The sequence below is a fragment of the Amblyomma mixtum genome, chromosome 3, assembly GCF_055824585.1.
Source record: "Amblyomma mixtum isolate Tamu chromosome 3, ASM5582458v1, whole genome shotgun sequence".
NCBI lineage: Eukaryota > Metazoa > Arthropoda > Arachnida > Ixodida > Ixodidae > Amblyomma > Amblyomma mixtum.
The window spans coordinates 224,456,343-224,479,075 of NC_143014.1; the positions used below are offsets into that span (position 1 = coordinate 224,456,343).

Here is a 22,733-nt window from a genome sequence, read left to right on the forward strand (position 1 = left end):
TTTTTCAAAACTAACTAGGCCTTGTAGTGACTACAGATTGAGACCGTGGGAAAGAAACGAGAAGGATAAGATCAGGTTGGAGTGCATTTGGCAGGCAGTCTTGAGCAATGTCAACTTGCCGATATCCCTCAAAAGGAAAGTATATAACAGTTCTAGCCTCATCATTACTCGCATATGGGGCTGAAACCTGGGCATGTATTCTGACTTACATCCCTTTCAGCAGCGTTTGTTTGGTGCCTAATGGGCTCATGATTTAAAAGCGGGATTTTTTAGCACAATACCTTAACACAGGAACACAAGAGATGGGACAGGTGCTATTTTTGATGCGGCACATTTGTTTGACATGACCGTACAATGGCTTGACAGCACCAAAAGTGGTGGCGACTTCGACAAGCACATATCCCCTTTTTTCAGGCAGAATGTGATGAGCCGCGCACAGCATGAAGTGACTGCAACCTGGCTGACGAGGTGGTACGATTGAGGGATTAAGGAAGGATTACATTGAAAAGGGCCCACTGTAGAAGAAAGAAATATCAGCAGCATTTGTTTGGGGCCTAGTTGGCTCATGATTTGAAAATGGGATTTTGTAATGCCGCACTGAAGTACTGTTGGAAGTGTTGTTCTACAAAATCCCGTTTTTGCATCCCTTTCGAGGACGTGACTTTCAGCCAATCAGATATCACCAAAAGGGACAGTTCTGAAAAGGGTGCAAGTTAGGATACGGGCCTTGGAGGCTAACTAAAAAGCTTGAAACTAAACTGAGGACAGTGCACAGATGCTTGGAGAATAAGGATAAAGACAACATCAAGAGACAGAATGAGAGCAGTGTGGGTTAATGAGCAAGGTCGCATTAATCATGTATTTTGCGCAAGCTAGAATTAAAAAATGGAATTGGGCTGGCCATATAATGCAGTGAACAGGTAGCCAATGGTGTCCTAGGGTGACAGATCTGGATTCGAAGGGAAGGGAAACTTGGGTATTAGTTCAGGAAATTAGCTGGCATAACATTGCCAGAGTTGACACCGAATACGGCTGATTGTAGATTGTAATAGAGGCCTTTGTCCTACTGTGAACATAACCAAGACATTGCTGTGAATTGCTGTGAGTGCCTTTGAAATGGTGCTGAAACTTCAGGAAAAGTCTCCTCATTTCTTTATTAAAGATCGCCTAGGTTGCTGTTACTTCACTGACAAAATTGCACTGCTCTTGCATGCGTTTTTGATTAAATTTCTATGGGTGTACGAATATTTGAATAGTTATTGAATAACCGGCACATAGTTTAAATAAAGCACCATAGTTTTCTTTGATGACTGTGAAAAACAAGGCCCACTCCGACGCAGCACAATGTGCTGCTGCAATCTGTCTGCACAAAATGGACGGTTTAACACTGCGACAGGACCAATTCGTGTGGTGTTGTTCATACCAGTCGTGTATGGCCTCCAAGATTGGGCGATGAGGCAGGGCTCATGTAGGTTTTGCCAACTAGCAAACCCCACCTTGATGCCCAATCTTGAATTAGCGACTCATAGTGTCGCTGTCGCCCCTCTAATCTGCTGAGATGTGCTGCTGTTTATTCGCTGTTGTCACAAGTACTGAAAGGTAATACAGTAAAACCTTGTTATTTCGAATTATTGGCTCTAATGAACACACAGATTATCTCCTTAAAAATCCTGTATAGAAGTGTAGGAAAGTCTCTCTGTATATCGAACTACATTTTCACTGGCTGTTCGATAATATCGAACTGTGCATCACGCCCCTGTAAGTGGTGCTTCTCCTAAGGGCGCTCTGCGAGTACTTATCGCTCGCAGAGGTGGGTCAGCTCTTTCACACATGACTTAAAGCGTGCACTTTTCACACATACTACTGTATTTACATGATTATAAGTCAACCCCCTCCGTCCATATCGCATGTCAGGGCAAAAAAAAAAAAAGTGTGGGGGCATGCCCATGGGCACATTCCAGAACGAAAAACTTGGAGGACACTTGAGCTTTGCCTCCAACCCTTTCAGGAGCTTTATACACATTTGCGTATGCAGCAAACTTGCAGCTTTTTCTGAGAAACTGGTGTACTTTGCAGTGATTTCATTATTTTAGTCAAATTGAGCACCCTTCTTCTTGCAGATAAGTTGTTTTTTTGTACCATGTAGCGAACGCAGTAAGTAATATTTCACATAGCAGTGAGCTAAGGTAGCACATTGTCCGCCGTTTTTGTGCAGACAGGTTTTGCCGCGAGTGAAAACATCGATTGTTTTTCCTCAATTTCAAGCGTAATGTGCACCTTTGAAACTCAAAGTGATTCCATGATCCCTACGGTGCTTACCTGACACATGAAAACATTTTTATGGTACTATTTATAACCAGTCTGGCACTTTGTATGGAATTCTCCACATTGTAAAAACTTACCTGCTGGTCTTTCATGCTCGAAAACTAACAAATTCCATTTCTTGAGGTCTGGATATACTACTTAGGTGAAAAAATAATTGATTTCAGTCAAATCAAAAAATGCCGCCTGAAGGGGCTAAGAGTACAGTACAATAGTGTCGTCTGGCTGCCGCCACTTATCGGCAGCCGCTGTCGACCGTTGTGTGCAAGGAGGGGTGGTGGGTGCTGGTTCTGCACGTTGATGGAGCAGCTACTCAAGGCCAGCACAAAGAACGACGCAACGGAACCGCGGCAACCGGGCAACACCGACAGTGTTGGCTTTTCCGCCTCACAAGCTCTTTAACACTCTCGCATTAAAATGCATTTGTCACTGGACTACTCGTCCTCACTAGTGCTGCTGTCACCATCACTGCTGTGCGGTCACAGCACGTCGCTCGAATGTCGTCGTCCGGTAAAATCCCCCACTTCGCAGACAGCCACAGCACATCATCGTCCTGCGAAATCCCACACTTCGCAAAAAAACTACATCATGTCATCATGTGGAACAGCTGAAAATTTTGCCTCGCTGCAGCCGTCGCACCTGTATCGCCCGTTCAGAAACATCGAACTTGCGGCCCGGCGCGCAGTTTTTTGTTCAACGTAAGGAATGACAGTTATCTTGAATGTAGAAGTGAACGAGCACCGGTCGCTCACCGGACCCGGAGCACAGATGACGATTAATGAAGCACTACATTAAAAACTGGTAAAACATGGCCGGCAGTCATCAGATGCATCAAACAGAGCCAAAGAAAAACTATGCATGCTATGCAATGCGTGTACAGCTTCGGCTCTTCCATCAGCTACCGAAGCTTCCTGGAAGCACTACCGTTCCGAGTGGCGGTGCCGCTGCAATTTGATCAGCGGCCCTTCCATTGACTCTCCCTTGAGCGCCGAGTGCGCAGTTGAAAGTAAAAAAGAAAAATCCTTCCGAAAAAGTGTGCAAAATGGCCGAATGCTACTAGGTAGAGTCGTAGAGCAAACAAAATTTATGGTGCTATGCTTTGGTTTCGATTGTAAGTCGACCCCACACTCCAGATTTTCAAATTTAAAAAAAAAATGGTTCAACTTACAATCCTGTAAATACGGTAATAGGTTACTGCTGCAACTGTGGTACCTTGTCAGCAGTATTCTTGAAAATTTCGCATTGTGATATGTTCTCTTGATCAACCTGATCTTTGTCCTGATGCATAATAAGCTGGCAGCTTAATAGTGTGTGCATGTGCCTTTTTTCAGAGGTTCAACGTCTCGGTCACTAGAGCGAAATCTCTCATGGTAATAGTTGGTAACCCCCACATCCTCTGCCAAGATCCATGCTGGAACAAGTAAGTGTAGCTGTGCAAGCTCCTGCCCCTGCATAAACAGTGATGCCTGAACATGATTTTTGCAGAATGGTAGAATTTTGCATCAGCAAGGGGGCCTACCGAGGAATCAAATTTGTGCCAAGCAGCTCACGTTGACGAGGTTACGTGACGAGGCAGCGTCGTCGGAGGTGTTGTTTGGTAAGGAAGTGACTGTTAGAGGCGCATGGCTTTTTTCCCTCATCAGAAAGTGCACTGTTGCAAGTACTGCACAAGTCTATCATATTGATAGCCTGCAGTGGTGATAGCAAATAACATGCTTCACATAATTGCTATTCTGTTTTGAAGGGGCACTTTGCTTTTGTTTCAGCATTAACAGAGGAGTACTAGCCTCCAACCATGGTTGGAGGCTAGTTCTCGTGGTCTGGCTCATGAGGCTACTTCCTTTCTCCTTGTAAATTGCCATAGCATCTGCAGTTTGTGCCAGTGTTCTAGAATTTTGTCCAGATAACTTGGAATTGTTTCATGTTGCAGCGTTTGAGCATTGAAGCGTAAACACAGGGCAAGCTTTCAGGCGTAGCATAAAGCTAACTGATCGTAATGGCGGTATCCTGCAAACGGGGCAAACCTAGCTTTGCTGTGCATTGTCAGCATTGGACCACTCCAGCATCTTGCTTGTTCATGTTTTGCGGGCCACTTACTTGGAGGTGTGTTAGGCAAGTGTGCTGGGGAAACATGCCAACTAATGCAACACCTGTTACCACTTGAGCATGTAGTTTCGATACATTTCTGCATCTTTTCTTCGTGAAGTGCATTGATACATCATCCTTTTATTGCTCTAATTAAAGCCTACCTTGAAAGTGTACTGAAGTGGAATTGGAAGCATTATATTTACTCAATTCTAAAGCACACCCGTTTTTCACGGTCAAAAAAAAAAAAGTGCATTGCCTTCGAGTGCAACGCACACTGGATTTTCATGCTTCGATGAAGAAATGAATCTGCTGATTTGGAACAACCAATCTTTTGCAACCGCTTTAATGTTGCAGTGAAGTAAGCAGCGCCACCACCTCATGCCCCTTTCCCAAACTGGCCGGCAAAATCGTCATCCCTCATCATCGCTGTCTGAAGCATCATTGGCCTTCTCAACGGCCCAAAGCATTTCATACTCGGCACCATCCATGGCACTGGCATTTAAAATTCCGCTCTTCTTCATGCTGTTAATTTAAGAATTTCTTCTTGCCCCTTGATATCCAAATTAATAAGGCATTAGGGCCTATCTATGAATTTGATTTTACCACTCATTTTGTATGACCGCATTACAGGTTGCATACTGCTATGTTGTTTAATCAAATAGTATAGTACATTTTTTCCACATTGTTTTTTTTTTTTGTGTGGTGCCAAGCCAGTCTAGTTTTGTTGCAAAAGCCAGCCACTATTTAAAAATAAATTAGGACATTTGCCTTTCTTTTTATTACTGAACAGGTGTTCAATGTACATATTGATTCGTATTTGAAAACTTCAATATTTTCAAACCCTAGATTTTTGTTAGCGTCTAAATTCAGCTTCATGGTCAAGTACTCTAACACATTCGTTATGCAGTTTCTGAGGGATACTGAAATTGCCTTTCATCATGTGGGAGTATCTGCTGATGGGCTCCAGCTTATTCATATTCTCATGTGAATTTCCAATCCGGGTGTGCCATGATTACTTACATGGATAAATGCACACAAGTCGCTGAATGGCCAATACTTGACCATCGTAAACTATTACTCTTTCATTGCACGGGCTGCATTCATTTGGCGTTTTATGTTCACAACTGGAGGAAAGGGTGCAGCACCGCCCTTCTCTTCTGTGAATAGTTAGATTAATTTGTTTATTTTTTTCCTTTGTGTCTCAACGGCCCCTAAATGGCCCCTAGTATGGGGAATTACATAAGGCATGGGCATATTTAGACAATGCTGGTCTCAATTGTGTCCTTTGAATGGGGTTAATATGATGTATGGTGTCCAGCAGTAGGTAATTCCGGTCCAGAGATGACATAAGGAAGTGTAATAGGAAATGAGCGGCAGTGGGTGATGATAAAACACATGAAAGAGGCACAAACGAGAAATTTCCTGTCACGTTTCAAGGTTAGGTAGGTTGGCTCTTGGTTTTAAAGCAGGCACACTAGTATAATGAGTAATCAGAATAAATGAAGCAGATAGCACGATTTGTATTCCTTCCGGTATTAAAGAGGTTACTCTGGTTAGGATCCCATATTGCTGATGCATATTCTTGTTTAGGATGGACAAAAGTTAAATGGACGATGCTTGTTCACTCTTGAATTAAGACTGGCATTCAAAGTTCCATCTAAAGTAAACTGATTACTGTTCAGAGATTGAACCTGCCCTGATGCACAGACTTGTCAGATTTAACTGGCATACGATGTGCCCATTGGAGTGGTTCTGTGCATCGGTTGTGCACCAGCTTGCCATGCTTTCATGTTTTTATTGAGCCATGTCAGTGCATGTAGACCACGGCACTGTGTTCCATTCATTTCCTTTTGACTCCTCATGCACAGGAGCCATTGTAACTGGCATTTATGGTCAATTTATGACAGCGTTGCAGTTTAAGTTAGGGTATGCATAACAACTGTTTTGCATTTGTGGCTTGTGGCTGCATTTAATGCATGTGCCACTGTTTCATTATTGAGAGAGATGGAAGTCTCAAGTCACAGTGCAAGCCACATTAGCGAACCTTTGTCTTCCTAGGCCTGTAGAGCATAGCGGAGCAAGGAAGGTGCCGCATAAGGAAACTAAGCGAACTTGAGCAAAAGTAAATGAGTCTGAACCTTTGGCAAATAAGGCAATTTCTTTGGCTGTTGTCCTCATTTTTTTGTGCAGCTAAACTGTTTCTTTTCTTGTCATATCCGAAGTTTCATGATAAATTTTAACGGTGTAATGGCAGCTTTGGCCAAAGAGCGCCTTGGCGCAAGGTGTTTTTGTCTACACAGGGTGGGGTCAGAGATCCATTTTCCAAGCATTTCACCCAAGAGACACCAAGCACTAGGACAGGGGAAACTGGTGGGCACCCGGCAGCTCTAGGGATTGAAGTTGAACCCCGCGCCTCCTGTATACGAGCCCAGTGCTTGAACTGCTAGGCCATCACACTGCAGTATCATGAAAAGTTATTGGTGTAGGCAGCAGCAGCCAGATATAGAGGAACCATTTGCAGCTGTAGATCATCAAACAGCGCAGGGAATGAGTGAGGTTCTTCTGGAAGAAAGGCTGAAATCTTATGGGCCAGGCTGCTTTACAGCAAGGCCCTGCAAGCCGTGTGTTGAGAGCCTCCACCCCCTGATGGAAATGGTAACAAAAAAAAGGCAGCAATTTACGATCAGCTTTTATTCGTAGAGTTCAGGCTGAAATATGCACCCCCACCCTCTTGCAGGGTTAAGCACTCTATGACGTGTCCCACAATTGTCAAGGTTATAATTGCGATGCACAGAACCATTGCCAAAACCCGCACTAGTGTTGTCTGCTTCAAAGTTCTGGTACTCTGACACATGTCAAACAAGTGCAGTATGAAATTGCAGCCAGGTGGGGCCTCATGTGGCTGTGTAGCAGCAGCAAGCAAGCTTGTCGAGTGAAATATTCTTGTGCCTGGCTAATGTTGATCTGTTCAGCAGAAACTTCCTCTTGTGCCTGCGTTTTACAAGATTATCCATTCTTGCTGTTCACGCATGCATGCAACATAGATCATTTGCTTCAGAGGAAGGGACAGTGGAGTGTAGCAGCCAGGGATAGGCAGCCTTCTTGGCCTGCCCCTAAGAACCTGAATTCTGGTGGTGCCCATTAATCTTGCACTCCTGCTTGTTGCCTTGAGACATTTGTTGAGGGTTCTGTAATTTTTTTAGCCTCGGGGAACCCCAGCAGCTTTCAAGAGGTGCCGAGGAACCCGTGTGTCTTGGCTTCCTGCCTCACATGCATGCAGAAAGGAGCATGCAGGCACATGGCAGCTGAAGAAATGCCCAAATTCAAATAATGACTGGCTGGCAAAGAACATTTAGTGTGATTAGTCCCAAAATGAAGTGGGTAAAGGAAAAGCTGGGGTTGAGGCTTGCATGAATCGGTGTGCACTCCAGGGAACCCTAAGGTTTTGCAAAACCGACTTTGAGAACACCTGTGTTAATATCTAGTAGTTGGGCAATGACAACACTCTGCACTCAATGCCTTTACAAACGAGCTGTTTTTGTGCAGTTGATACGAGGTGGTTGCAACTTAACCAAGCAGGGCATTTACATTTTTGCAGAGACTGCAAATCGTGGAGCACACGAGGACACTATGAAGAACCAAGGTGGAAGCCATTCTAGACATTATATAACTGTGGTACTCAAGGTTTGAAAATCCAGAATTGCAAGATTGCTGTTTTGCTTTTAGGTATACTTTACATCTTTTTAATAAAAGAGAGAAAACAAAATCTTGGCGTTTCATCAGAACTTTTGCACACTGCAGCAAAGGATTATTTTAAGAAATCAAGCAATAACACCTTGCCAGAAGAAGGAAAAGTGGAAAACTACTGCAGTCAGTTACCCCGTCAGAAATTACAGAACTGCTTATTCAATGACGGTACATTCTTCATTTGCTGGAAAGTACAGTTTTTTTGTCTTTCACCCACCTTCACAATTTTAGTATGAGTGACCAACAAGCTCAAGCCTCTGTTCTGTTAAACCATACAACACTTCAGCCAATTCATGGCACATTTATTAGTAAGCCTGTGCAAATTGTTGCACTGTACACTATGAATGTACACAGAAAACACAGTATATACAGGTATGACAACAGCCAGTACATTTGAAAATTTTAGAGCACTTTTGCAAACCAAAGCCACAGCACCTAGTGTGCATTTTTGGACCTAGAAGATGTAGAAGTACAGGAATGCTACAAAAACAATAACCGACACTGCCGCTATTTTTGCATAGGTTGAGCGCAAATTCAGATATCTTGCATCCTTCTTGTACTTCTGTGACAGTAGTGACAGGTTGCTTGCCTTGCTGTCCAGCTCTGTGAATGACAAAGGGAAAAAGATTTTAAAAAGTTAAACTACATTTTAACAAAGGTAGAAAGTACTGCAAGGGATTTATTTTGACCAATGGTGTCGAGTCATCCTCCTTAGTCTCAAAAATAATAGTATACTAAAATCTGCCTCAAACATGCATAGTCAATTGGGGGTGTGGAAGACTAAGCACCTCAACCACTAGAAGAAAGAAAAAAAAGCTGTGCAAGAAGCACATATTAGTGCTAATGTTTCCAGTTCCAGTAAACTGCTACTTTCGAAGCACAAAGCACTGAACCTTTGCACTACTCGTATTGTTAAGAGTAGTCACACAAAATTGGAACTTTTCTGATCTAATGAATCCAGGAATAGCGAGTGGAAACCTCTCTCTGCATAGTGAATTTAGTCATTATGAGCAGGTGTAGATTAGTACCAAGTGTGGCACAATGCTGCCACATTCTCAGAAGGATGGCTTTATCAAACCCCTAGGTGACCGATTATGTGGGCACATAACCTACTGATGTGCGAGCCTCCAAAATCAGCACTACTTGCTGAATGTTACAGAAGTTCACAAATACCGTTAGTATCAAGTAAATACATTTCGTCACAATGATGTTTTTGTCACAGAGTGGGCATTAATGTCCTGCTGTTAATATTTTCTGAAAGTATCAATGTATAAAAAAGAAATATCACATAGATGTCAACTGCAAAGTTCGGTTGATAAACCCAAATCACCACAGGTATAATGGTGCCTTACAGCCTACGCTGGCACTATGCTTTGGCATACTCCAAATGAATGGCATACGCTCAATATTCGAAGCTGTAACTTGGGACATTACACCGTCCATGAGTCAAAAGACTGCATTCTACATAAGCACTGATATCCATTTCGAAAGTATGCATATAAAAAAAAAACTGCTCTATAAAAATTAAAGGGAACTTAGAGCTGCCACTGATAACCGAGAAGCTGTGAATTGGCAGAAACTCCCCGCATAAGTAACACCAAAGAACAGGCTCCATTTCTGGCAACTGTGAAGCAGTTAAAGTGGCACAGCCTGTTCAATGCAGATGCAGTGGGGTACAGCAGCGATGAAAATCTTTTACTGCACATGCACTAAGACGCCTTGCTAGCGAAAAAGCTGTCCTGCCTGGGGGGGGGGTGAAGCCTCTGAGTCACCAAGGTAAGCTCAGAAGAGCATCATGCCAGAAGCAGAAAAAAAGATGGCTGAAATATGCACCCCCCCCCCCACCCCCTTTCCCTTGCAGAGTTCTTAAGAGGTGAAGGATGTAGTAGCCAGAAGAAGATGCAGTGCAGCCAACGGCAAATCGTGGATGAAGCCCGTCTTCCGACAGATGGCAAAGCTGTGAGACATGCATGGCGAGCTGAACAGCAACACATAAGAAGAGAGCACTAACATAAGTCAACCGATCCAGTGGATATAGCGAGGAGGCAACCCGATGAAGTCGCGAGGACAGTATAACCTTGGTAAACAGCACGCGGAAACAGATGAAAAAGAGTGAGCAAGAAAAGGCGAATAATTTAATCACTGGAGCTGTCGAGAGGCATGTACAGGGCGCGGCGACTTATCACAAGAGGAAAGATGTGGAATGACTATGAGAACATTCGGGTGCAACTCTTATTTTCAAGCTTATAAAAACCTAAAACAGATAAACAAAACTAAACAAGGGCGAATGTGCTAGCTCACCAAATTCACATTTAGCTTAATTAACCAGGCAAGTCTGGGGCAATTTTTTTTTCTTTGCATGTCCCTTTAAATGTGCAAATTACTACCTCTAGTCGCTAGTCACCTCAATTTCTAGTCCATGCAGAAGTGGCCTGGTCTCTCGCCTAATAGAGCACACCGCAAGATGGTGTTACCCTTACTGCAGAATAAATGCGATCAATACCAGCTACTACAGGCTCCCTAGCATCGAAATAATATCTAGGTTACACTAAAGATACTAAAATTTTCCACTTCCATTGACGCTGACACTATAACATTGCAGAAACTCTAAGTGACCGCAGAGAAAAAAAAAATCGCCGATGATTGCGTTACTTCCTAATGCTAAATTTGAGCGCAGCTCATCAGCTGTTTCAGCTTTTCGATAGATTAAGGCAAAGAATTTGAGCAAGACATGTATGTACAATTACAGAAGTTATTTTTCACACATTTTCCTTCTTCAAGAAACACTCCACTAACAGTTCTTGATTGTCATGAGGGAAGCTTTGTGGTCGGAGAAATAAATGGATATATGCTCGACTTGCTACAGCAATGCCTGGTTCTCAAAGATGAGGTCTACGCAAGTATTTCGCGAGGTTGTCACAGCCGTGGGAGGCGTTACGAGCGAAAGGAACGGGATGTTCTCCCGCATAAGTCGTAAGAAATTCCTGTTTATCTTTATATGTACATTAAAGTCACCCCCACCCTGCCACCCTGGCAGGTGGCAGTTAATGGTTGGTCGTGAGAGTTCGCTCACCGTTGTCCGCGCTAATGCCTGCAGCCCACATCTCTCTCTCATCACCCCACGTACCTATAAGTGCTGTTCAGGCGTCCGCTGACCCAGGGAGCCAGTTATGCACACTTCCTTTTCTTAAAATGATCAGAGTGCAAAACGTTGTCAACGCCAATGAAAACAATGAACGCCGACGACTTATGGCTTCAGCGTTGCATTTCTGGCACAACGTGTCAATGCCTGCAGCCGACATCTCTCTCTCATCATCCCACATACCTATAAGTGTGATTCAGGCGTCCACCGACCCAGGGAGCCAGTTATGCGCACTTCCTTTCCTTAAAATGGCACAACGTTGTCAATGGCAACGCATGCAGCGCACATCTGTCACTACCGCCACGTAGCTTAAAGCACAACTGAGGTGTCCACTGTTCTAAGGGGGTAGTTATGCGTCTTTCCTTTGCTTTCCAAGCTCCCGCGCCATTGGTTTCGCAGCTTAAAGCACGACTAAGGTGTCCACTGCTGGTTACAACAGCGATGCCGCGAAACGCAGAAACGGGCGCCAAAGAGCTACGCTCTAAAAAAATGCTTGAAAATGATAAGAAAAAGCAAAGAGCATGCACAGCATATGACAACACTGCTGCTCAGCATTAAAAAATGACTTGCAGGCAACTGTTTACACGAGCAGTGCATCACACCATACAAGACACTCGAGAGCATGGTAGGAATGCTGCTCACAGTCTATTACTGCGTGCCTAAGTGGACGAGGGCTGCATGAAGAAAAGGGACACAGAAGCACAAAATGAAAAAGCAGCTTAAATCTAATCATCAATTCCACAGCCAAAATAAAAGTTGTGCTCTAACCACGAAAAAAAAAAAAGTGAAATCTGAAGTAATGCTCTGCTCACACCACCTTGAGTTTAAAGAGGAGACTGCCAAATTTTTTGTCTTTCAGGAATAGCACAAAAATGTGCACCTGCTTATCCACGATTTGGAAAAAATAAGTGAGAACTACAACGCACTACCATGATATAACATTCATAAAATCCCCAGCATCAGAAGGTTTCAAACTTCAGATGATGGCTATTAAATAGACTTTTATCAGTAAGGAGTCAAGCCACTATCCTATGCCAGAGAAAATGGAACGCTTGGCATGCACGGATAGGCTAGGTAGACTGAAGCATCTAAGCGTGGCAAGACCACTCTTATGCGCTGACACCAATATTAGCTACATCAGTGCCTGCCATGGTTACACATATCTCATAGGAGCGGGAAACAAAAAATGTTATGCATAGATTAGAAATTTTAAACTAACTTTCAGCCTGTACTCACTAAATTATATGAATGAAAGAAAACATGTTTTATTCCATATTTCAATGTGCTGGTGCCACTAGGTGGAGGGGTGAAGGGTTGGCTATATTTTAAAGCAGGGGAGAGGGCTACTTTTGCTCTACTGAATGAGACAAGTTAAGCAAGTTCCGCACACATCTTGTGGTTGTTGCGAAGCCAGGTGCTACTATAGTACATTAAAAAAGGCCTAAACCTATGCATCATGAGTTAGTTTGTTGCAAAATGATGGTATACTGCTTCAGGGAAACATGAATTTGCCTTTAAGGTGGGGGGGTCCCACGCTTTTGCAGTGTTTGAACGACTTCTGTAGTCCTTCTGCTTATTATGACAGAAAATCAAGTTTGAGCTGATTAGAATAGAAAGATAGATGTATTTCAGTTTCAATGGTATGCACCGTTAATAGTAAAATTGTTGGCACGAATGCAACAAGTTAAAAATGTAGTGCATAACACAGTACTTTTGTACGAATTGCTTGCTTCATATTTAAAAAAAAAACTACTGCACCAAAAAGGGGCATCTCTGCATTGACTGAGTGGTTTTTGGCTTTAGTGGAGAGTTGGTTTATTGCTATGTGGGAGATGGCCAATTACTCGCATTGTGCGCAGGTTGATGGAAGCTGGCTTGCGTGACAACCATTTCACTCATATTGTAGTGGATGAAGCTGGGCAAGCCTTGGAGCCTGAGTGTGTTATTCCCTTAGCGGGCCTCATTAGTCCTTGGAATCCTGGCTGCGCTGGTACAGGCGGACATGTGATCCTGGCTGGAGACCCCATGCAACTAGGCCCTGTTGTTAGCAATCAGCTGAGTTCATCACATGGTTTAGGTATGCACAGCTTAAAACACCCTTGCTTATCAACTCTCAGAGCTAGTTTAAAGTAGAAATTGTCTTCTGTCTTTTAATTGCAATGCTATTGTGATGTTTATATTATACTGATGGCAGATAATTTGCGAAGGAGGAAGAGGTCATTTCTGAGTGGCATTTACTTCTTATTATTGAAGATTGCTTTTGTAAATTCCGTACCAAATTGAATAGCCTGATAATTCCTGTTAGTGTCAGGCGGTAATCTCAAAAAATAGTTCAAACTTTGTTTATTAATTGTATGTTGTGTTATGTTTTATGGCACATAGGCAACTAAGGCCATCATGCGCCAAACTCAAGGTACTATAGGGAAATTGTGTTTTGCTGAATTTTATACAAATAATAAAATCATTGGTGGTGCAGAGGGACTAAAACATTGGTTTGTATTACTTAGCAATGAGAGAGGAAAGAAATTTTATAACTGGCTAACAGTAGAAGCTTTAAAGGAGGCCGGGAAGCCTCAGCAGCCATCCATGGTTAGACAAGGATGTTGAGCCTCCCAACCAATCAGATAAAAGCCTCCGACTTTTTTCTCAGAAATGGGAAGGTGGCAGAGGTGTATGGAGAAATGAAGCAACACAGTACGTAAAAATTTAGTTTCTTGAGAAAACCTGCATCGATTAAAAAGCTAAACACACAAGACCTGTCAACTATTTCATCTTCACCTAAGAGTAATATTGGGTGTAAAGGAATTTGTTCATTATAAAACTGAGCAAAATACTTTTTAGTTTTTCGACTTTCGTGCATGAGTATAAAATGTGATTAACTGTTAGTTTGCCTCCACATTTTCCACAAACAGGTTTGTCTTCTTTTGCCAATATAAGGTTGTGTGTAGTGTGTGTGTGTGTGTGGCCTATCGTAAACAGCAGAGAATTACTTCCCAGAGGACGAAGAAATTTTCTTAATCATCTTCGGCTCTTAGTGGCAAGATGGATCATGCACAACCACATTAGGAAGACTCAAGGTAAAGCGATCTAAGAGGAAAAGCAATGCACACAGCATGGGAGCATTGTATTCCACTTCGATTTTGCTAAAAACTGGACTGCCGTGCTTCCTGATGAGGTTCAGGCATATCACTGGCAAAAGAAATAAGTGTCAGTATTTACATCTGTGGTCACAACGAGAAAATCTACCATCAGTTTCGCATTTGTTAGCTACGATTTTAGCCACAACTCCACTCACGCCTGCTTGGCTGTAAAGAAATGAGAGAATAGATGGACGACAACTTGCCGGTGTACTCCAAGCTGACGTATGTCAGTAATGGAGCCGCCAGACATTAAAAAATAGATACCAGCTTTTTGAGTTTGGAAAGAGCGATTGTCCCAATACCCAATGAATATTCTTAGTAACGGTGTTGGATAACTCGTCAAGCACCAAGCAACGCTCAACAACCTGAGAACAAACCCTGAAATCGCGATTCGGGCAGCTGGAGACTTAATAAGTGTTTGGAACAAAACCAATTGTGGATGCCTTCTGTCCAGTGATCAGGCAACAATATATAAAAGTTCCAAATAAATTTAAGAGGTCGACCAGCCATCCTTTGTTCAATCTTACGTGGAACCACCCATTTATGTTCAGCCACACGTAAATGCAGTTCCACAACTGTTTCCCATGCCAAAGGAGGCTGTAGTTTAGCTCATAATCACACTGGCTTTTTTTGTGTAAAGTCTGTTTACAAAAAAAAAAAAAAAATTCCTCATTAGCACACCATTGGAGCCCTGTGTATACTATATCCCATACACAAACCGTGATTCAATTTCACATGCCATGCTGCACACTGTAAAATTCCAACTAATTCACTACCGGCTACCATTATTCCCGATGGCACAAGCGCAGCCTCTAAAATATTCAAATATGCCCACGTGTTCTCAAATTTCCATTATGCACGACAACGCTGGAACATTCCTGCATGGTGTGCTTGATGTATAACAAGGAAACAAAGAAAAAGCTTATATTGCTACTATCAGCAGAAAATTTCAGGAAGCTTTAAATCACCCATCAACAACACAAGTATGCTGTCAAAAATGCAAACACTGCACTACTGGAAGGAGGCACCAGATAAGCACTGGTGTATTAACTTGCAAGATGACCTTTTCTTTATTTCATAGCATATGATTTGCCTCGAATTTAAGCTAGTGTTCACGTAGTCACAGACATACTCGCAGTTATCACATTACAATTTAGATGCCAAGTTTTCTCTACCCTCAGGGAATGCATGTGAATAGGTGCTTTAATTTCCTTGATGAAAAAGATTATTTCTTGCATAACAAAGGAGTCATGCAGCTCATATCACCGTTGCTAATACAAAATGATACACCTAGGGCTTCAGGAACCAACAGCAAAGGTACCCATCATTTATGTGAACTTTGCATTAGCGCACTGCACCAATGCAGAACATTCAGGCAAAAAATGATCAATGCCAAAGCAAGGTAAACAAAACAGATGTTTCACACATGTAACATTCAAAGCTCGAACTATGGATGTTAAGTTTCATGGAACTAGCCATCCCAGCAAAAATTTTCCCAGCGAGCTCACCATCAAACCTTATAGGCATAAACTGCTGGTAAACTGGGGAAAGCAGAGCTAGGAGAGCTTGGAGTATGTTTAGAGAAATTTGTGCCTAAGATGATATAGTGCAATTAACTGACTAAGTGATTACAAAAGGCCCATACTACAAAGCTAGTTGTCATAAAAATGCAAGCACTTCCAGCAACAAAGCAACCTCTATGCAGAAAAAAAATTCAAAGCACACTGGAAACATTACGAATACTGTGTTATCTTTCCAAAAAATTTCCTAAAAATCTCTCCCAATGCTATGCACTGCAGGACAAAGTTTGTAAATAAAGTGGAAATGATCCGGAAAAGAAGATTAGAACTATGATACAAAAATGGAGGGTACCTGAAATAACTGATCCTCTTTGGAGTACATCATCAATGTTTTGCACCATGATTCGCTGAACATCTTGCAATTCAGAATTTAGACTGCTTAAATTCCTTCTGGCCCTAGAATCCATGTACGACTTCTTTGCCTTCTGAATGTAGGTATCTGGAGGTGGAAAGAAAAAGTATGCACTCTGTTCAAGCCATTACTGCTGGCTAGTTGGCAATAGACGCAAGAACATAAGATTCATGCAACAGCTTACCAAACTCAATGAAGCTGTATGGCCTGTTCACAGAATTGACCTTTGAGCCATGCCGAGAGTTGAACTCATTTTGCAGATCTTCGAGGAAAGAAAATGCAAGCCTCTTCGAAAAAGACTTCTCTGTGAGTACTAGATAGCAAACTCCATTCTCAATCATGTAGCTTGAAAAGAAAGAAACAAAACAAACATGTAAGCTAATAAGATGGGGACACTGCTTCTCATGCAAAACATGAGCACATGATGATTTCTTTCAAGAAATTTCTAAAGCAAGTCCATAATAGAAGCACTGCAGTAAAGCAATGTTCTGCTTTACTCACTGCACTGAAAACCCACAATGACTGGTGGCCAGTACCAAATCATCTTGTGCTAAACTTCCATGAAGATCACAAGAAAAAAAGAAACAAGAGCATGTCCTAGCTCTTTATCTACCACTGGCACAGAACTTGAATAAAGCCAATGAAAGGTATAGAAAGTCACTTCTGCCACATAAGTAGTGTGGGCTCTTTACCAAAAGAATTTCGTGAATGCATAGCTGCTTTTTTTTACAACACTGTATGACGGACTTTCTCCTAGTGTAAACAATGCTGAAGTCATTACAGCATATCACAACCAAAATCTACTGCAAAAACTACCGCAAAACTACCCCAGGTGGAGAATAAGCCTGTGGTCTGAGACTGGCACTCTCAAGGATGCGTCATCTGTAGTCATGTCGTCCACGAGGACACTTTTGGGGAAAGCCAGATTATATAGCATTTTTTTTGTTTAATCTAACTTGTTGCACATGTCGCGACCAAACTGTGAAACATAACCTTGAAGCATTCGAATGGTGCAAAGCTGTACCTACATTCCAGCTGCAACTCTTGTGTGGTTGCTTTTTCAGTAATCAGGGCTTTCAATGCAGAGTGTGCACACTGTCAGTGCAGACAATGGATACAATCTTGAAGCAGGATCTACTGCGCTTTGATTATTTAAAAACTTGCTAGCCAGTTGCATGCCTTTTCAAGAAGAGCTCCCATACTTCCTACACACTTCCAATTCCAAAAAACTTTTAAAAACTCAAAACTCTTAAGCACACAAGCTAATTATGCCTTGTTACTGAGTGCTCCAAACAGTGCCTAAGAGCACCCCAACACACACAAAACCAAAGGAAACACAGTGCTTCAACGTGTACTGCAGCAGCACACAATGATGCAAATATTATGAACCAGGAGCTTGATTACATTTCCATGCCAATGCAATTGAATCATAGTAATGCATTCCATTTTGTTCGCTCCAGCCTTGCACCATAGCACTTCACGTATGTTTCATTGCTCTTAGTTCCTAAAAAAAAGGCACATAACATTAATCTTCAGATATTTGTTTTAAACGACACAGCTCTGCAGCATAAACTAGTAAGACGTTCAGTGCCATGTCTGCCATCACCACTACAAACGAGGTGTGTGATGGCTCTCGCGCAAAATGTGGCCAGCTTCCATTAAGCAAGCTTTACTAAATAATGGGAGGCGGCGGCAAGCATAGGTCTTCAACTAAGCTTTCTGCCTCATTGAGATCAACCTTTTCTAGGTGCCCACAAAGTGCAGAAGAGGTATGCTCTGCCTTGCTACAACTACACCAACTAGGCAGGCTATAGGTAAAGCAAGTCCATGAAACTGTTGGACAATGTGTGAGGCAGGTGAGCAGCCTGCCACAAAACTGGCTTCAGACGGACAAACAAACAGGCAATGGCTGAATGTGGGGAAACGGCCAAGTTTTACCGCACTAAAATCTACTAGAGTTGTAGAGTGCAACTGAACTGAGCCAAGGACTCAAATAACGAGAGAAATGTTGAAATGAAACATGCACTCTTTTTTGCAGCACCTGAAGCAATAAGGCATATCTTTTTACTTTAGACTTGACCAAGTTATTTGAAATCTGCCTAACCTAACCTAATCAACTTTTCACCTATTGGAGAAAGGAAAGAAGTATTAAGAAGGAATGCAGGGGCGAATGGTCAAATTTTGAACCACTGCATGGGTGTTTATTGAAGTTTTCAAGGATGCGGTATCTTTATATTATTAGAACACAACCAAAGTTCAGTATTGTGCCCTAAGTAAGAAAAGAAGTTGTTCAATCACAATGAGCTAGTGTGTTAATTTAGGAAAATTATCACCTAATCTCAGTAAAATCAACCAGAAATATGAAAAATCCTACGCACGGAATAGTCTTTCAGGTGGTCAGAATAAATCTGGAGAACTGTACTACACTGTGCAATAGCCTTTTATCCAGAAAAATTCATTAATATTGGAAGCCTGACATGCATGTGTGGGTGCACGTATTCTCAGGACATCACTGATGCCAAGCACATTGCTTCAGGGCAAGGTACGGTACCAGTTACAAGTATTGGCAGTGCACTTTATAATCACTCTTGCCCCAACCCTGTGCTCCAGAAATGCACATCACGGTGCCCCACTTTAGTTTCAGGTGACCCCAGAATCATCATGAATAAAAGCACCAATATTTGGCAGCCATAGCAGTAAAACAGCGAACCCTGCAATCAACTAAGTGCATTGACACTTCTAGTTCTGTATTTTATAGCCTTTTCTGCACCTTGTTGATAGTTTTATGACATGAGTCAGCACTAAAAAAGGTTACATACTGGTAAGCTACATTGCTGACTATTGCTGTCAGTGTCCTTGAAAGCAACCCAAATTAATTGCTTTTACAGGCCCTCTGCATACACCGATGACTAAAAATCCACAGTACTAAAGTCAACTTGGTACCTATTTAAATTTTTTTATTAAAGGCAAGGTCAAAGGGTTTCATCAAACTACCTCTACACAAAAGAGAAACTGGTTGGTGGTAATGAGTGTGTACACAGCTTTTACATTTTGCATGTTTCAATAACAGTTTTAAGTGGAAAGGTACTTAGTTGACTGCCTAATGCCTATGCACCTAAACAAAAAAAAAAAAAGGACATCTGCCTGTCAAGCATTATCCAGACATTGCATAAGGGTGTTTTTCATTGGCTCTCTGCAGTAAACTATTCGAAACAATGAAATACAGCATAAGAAGGCTACATTAGGTTGTTCATCTAACAAGTGGTGCACACAGGTCAAGCTTCTAAAGTAAGCAAATGGTTTAAACTGCCCCGTGGCTAATCGGCACTGAAATCGAGGAGAACAAATTCCATACTCTGTTCTACAACATACATTTTTGCTACGACACTGGCCCACCTTGACCAGAAACTAATTAGGCTATCTCCTGTATTTGAGAGTATGCCAAACATACAGACTGTGTTTGTCAGTCACTCGTTAAAACTATTATTTAATTATAAACCATGGAGGTTAATAGTCTCGAAGCGACACACAGACCTTGAGGTACACCCGGAGGGCTCCGAATTAATTTAGACCACCTGGGCATCTCTTAACTTGCATTGACATCACAGTCAGTCATATGCAGGACACATTCAGCTTTCCTAGGTATGCATGACACGCATCTTTATTTTCTACCTATCCAAGCCTATGTTGGCCTAGCCTAGCAACAAGATACATATTTCATACTGCTAAAAAAAAAAAAAAAGGCTTCAATTTGTGTCATTAATGAAAATGAACAGATATGTCTGACATACCCAACATGCCTGACATATCTGGTGTGGAACCAAGCGAGCAGCTTATAGACAATACACCTTCTGCTTCTGTGCCGGGATTCAATGTCCACCTTTGAACAGCAATTGTTAGTTTCACATTATAGTGCACATTACTTACTTCGCACTGTTTAGGCACAGATGTGCAAAAGTGAGGCACAAACACATAAACGCAAGACTTCCGGCTACACGCCTTCGCACTGAGCGGTCACTCCTCAAAAATACCGACTGTCATTTTGCCCACAGCCCTGGACCAATAAGTTGCGCGGTACTGACGTTGTTATATCGCACTACCCTGAAGGCGAGTCTCGTTTTCATCGCAACAGGTCCTTGAATGAAGTTCGTTCTTCGAGTTCAAACGGAGAGAACCGTAACGTGAAAATCAGTGAAAAGACTGGACTCACTGAAAATTGTACGGTCCTGTTTCAATGGTTGATCGTGAAAACGACTGATTATTTAGCTTCTTGAATAGCATCTTTGCCTGGTTCTGGTATTCCGTGTATCCTACGCCATGTTGCTGAAAAGCAAGAAGGCAGCGTAGATCGCAGCCAGATGCAATGAACAGTAAAAAATAAAAAAAAAATAAAATCGCGACAAGTTTTCACGAGCAATTTCACGCTGACTACATGGTGAAACACTGGCAACAAACAGTCTCGGTTACCCTGACGAAAGCAGGGCGTTATTTAACTTATTCCTTTCTCCACCATACTTTCAAGAAACTGGTACGGACTTTAAATGAAAACTCCAGAAATAATGAACTGTGCATGAAGGAAGATAACTCAGTTTAAGTAAATAAGCTCATACAAAACATGACATATGCAAAAAAATACCAAGGAAAGCACTGTTTTTAACGACAGCGGTACTGACACGCATACCTGCTGATCATCTTGAACAGACGCAGACAGAGGCAACCCGTCGGTTACTCTGGCAATCATCGTCATAAGCACCATGTTGAAGCGATCGGCGACCAAAGGAATCACGTAAAATGAGAACGGCTCCTGTAGGACACAAGGAAAGTTTCGTTACGCGAAGAACATTTCTACTCTGCCGGCAGTGACGCGCCCGCAGATGAATAGATGACGTGTCACCGCGGTGGCCAGACTCCTGAAAAGCATCCGGCCAAAACATGCGTTATCAAGTCCATTCGATCCATCGAGGTGGTTCACAGCACGTGGTTCACAGCAAGTGCAACAAGTAAAAATAAGTAAAAAATAAGCACTGCTGGTTTCGCCTTTGTGCACACGGTTTGCCTGATACACCTGCACGGAGGCTGCACTGTCTTTGGGTCTTTGGAGCCCACACGCATGTTGTGGGCTCGGCGACTCGGCCTGCTTGCATAGGTCTGCCCGCGATACGGCCTATCCTCGATCATCTGCCGCCTTGCAAGGGCAGCGCCGTGCATCACTTCGCGGCCGAATTAACATGCAAAGTAGCACCGGGCAAGAACTAGAGAACCAGGTTGCGCATGTTAACTTGAGAACATCTGGCTCATTGTGCACGCAAAAAGAAAAGTGAGATCTCCGTGCGAAACGCTGCAGGGTGCAAATTACTGCCGCACTAGCGTGATAAAGTCGTTTACTGCGTACTTGTCTTCTAGCAATTAAGCTGAACCGAGACGCACTCAGTATGCAACGAAGGAAAACATGGGAACCTTTCGTACGCTAGTTACGCCGGGCCTGTGCTGATAAACAGTGGCCCGCTTCTTCGCAACGATCCTCTTCTCACCGCTCAGGTTACGGTGAGAAATGGGACGTGGATTCAAACCGCGAAGGCCAGCTTGTTTGCTGCACGCCGTGGTCAGACTTCTTTAACGTCTCTCTGCCACAGTGGAGTGCGAAATTCAGGAACGTTCTTTTGAGACCAGTGTAAGCAAAGAGACACGTACGGACCTGGGCATGGTCATAGGGTCGTTTTATTGGGCAAAAGTAGCACACTTCGGCTGAACGGGAAATGCATTTTTTTTTTCCGGGACGATACGCCTTCAAGCCCATTAACTGCATTCATTCGCGGCTTCTTGTCAGCGCTCAAGGCCCGGTTGAAATATCTGCGCCACGCTCTTTGCCGCTCCTTGTGCTCTGCAGGACGTTTAAGGTCATGTCAACAAGGATAAGTAAATCGATAGCCAGGTATGAAATGAAACAAGATCATTTGTAAGGTTAGTGGTGCAAAAAAAAAAAAAAAACACCACAACCACGGCAAACACCGCTCAACGATTGTATAGTTATGTTGTTTTTGTTGGATACTTATTGTAGAAGAACTGCAGATTGGGCTAGTTGGTGTCGATTCATAGTGATGGTTCAACAGCGCAAACACACACAGACCAAGAAGGAGACAAGACACACACAGCGCTAGCGTGTGTCTTGTCTCCTTCTTGGTCTGTGTGTGTTTGCGCTGTTGAACCATCACTATGAGGATACTTATTACTTACTATACTTAAATCTATGTAATAAATTACATAATTTGAAGAACTGTATTCTTTTCTTTTTTAATTCATTAACGCAATAAACGTCTTGCAAAAATACGCTCCCACTGCTAGCGTCCTCTATTAAAGAAACG

The 22,733-nt window shown here is 42.6% G+C and overlaps 2 protein-coding genes across 12 annotated transcripts in view; one reads left to right on the forward strand and one right to left on the reverse strand.

Annotated features, from left to right (window-relative positions):
- LOC149353829 (RNA helicase MOV-10-like) overlaps positions 1-8,192 on the forward strand; it is a 34,452-nt gene extending 26,260 nt beyond the window's left edge. For 8 of the 11 annotated variants that reach the window (XM_089582868.1, XM_089582869.1, XM_089582871.1 and 5 more), the window contains 3 exons: positions 3,654-3,742; positions 3,808-3,919; positions 8,009-8,192. In XM_089582868.1, the coding sequence (XP_089438994.1) occupies positions 3,654-3,742; positions 3,808-3,877 (159 nt within the window). In that variant the 3' untranslated portion in view covers positions 3,878-3,919; positions 8,009-8,192. The remainder of the gene's footprint in view (positions 1-3,653; positions 3,743-3,807; positions 3,920-8,008) is intronic. The other 3 variants (XM_089582870.1, XM_089582873.1, XM_089582874.1) reach the window with 2 other exon arrangements.
- Positions 8,193-8,442: 250 nt separating this feature from the next.
- On the reverse strand, positions 8,443-21,265 carry Sec22 (vesicle-trafficking protein SEC22). Its single transcript, XM_089582879.1, has 5 exons — positions 21,053-21,265; positions 20,582-20,694; positions 16,556-16,716; positions 16,312-16,458; positions 8,443-8,760 (listed from the first exon to the last, which is right to left on the reverse strand). The coding sequence occupies exons 1-5, from the start codon at positions 21,125-21,127 to the stop codon at positions 8,612-8,614; spliced, it is 645 nt and encodes a 214-aa protein (XP_089439005.1). The 5' UTR covers positions 21,128-21,265; the 3' UTR covers positions 8,443-8,611.
- Between the last annotated feature and the right edge of the window lie 1,468 nt (positions 21,266-22,733).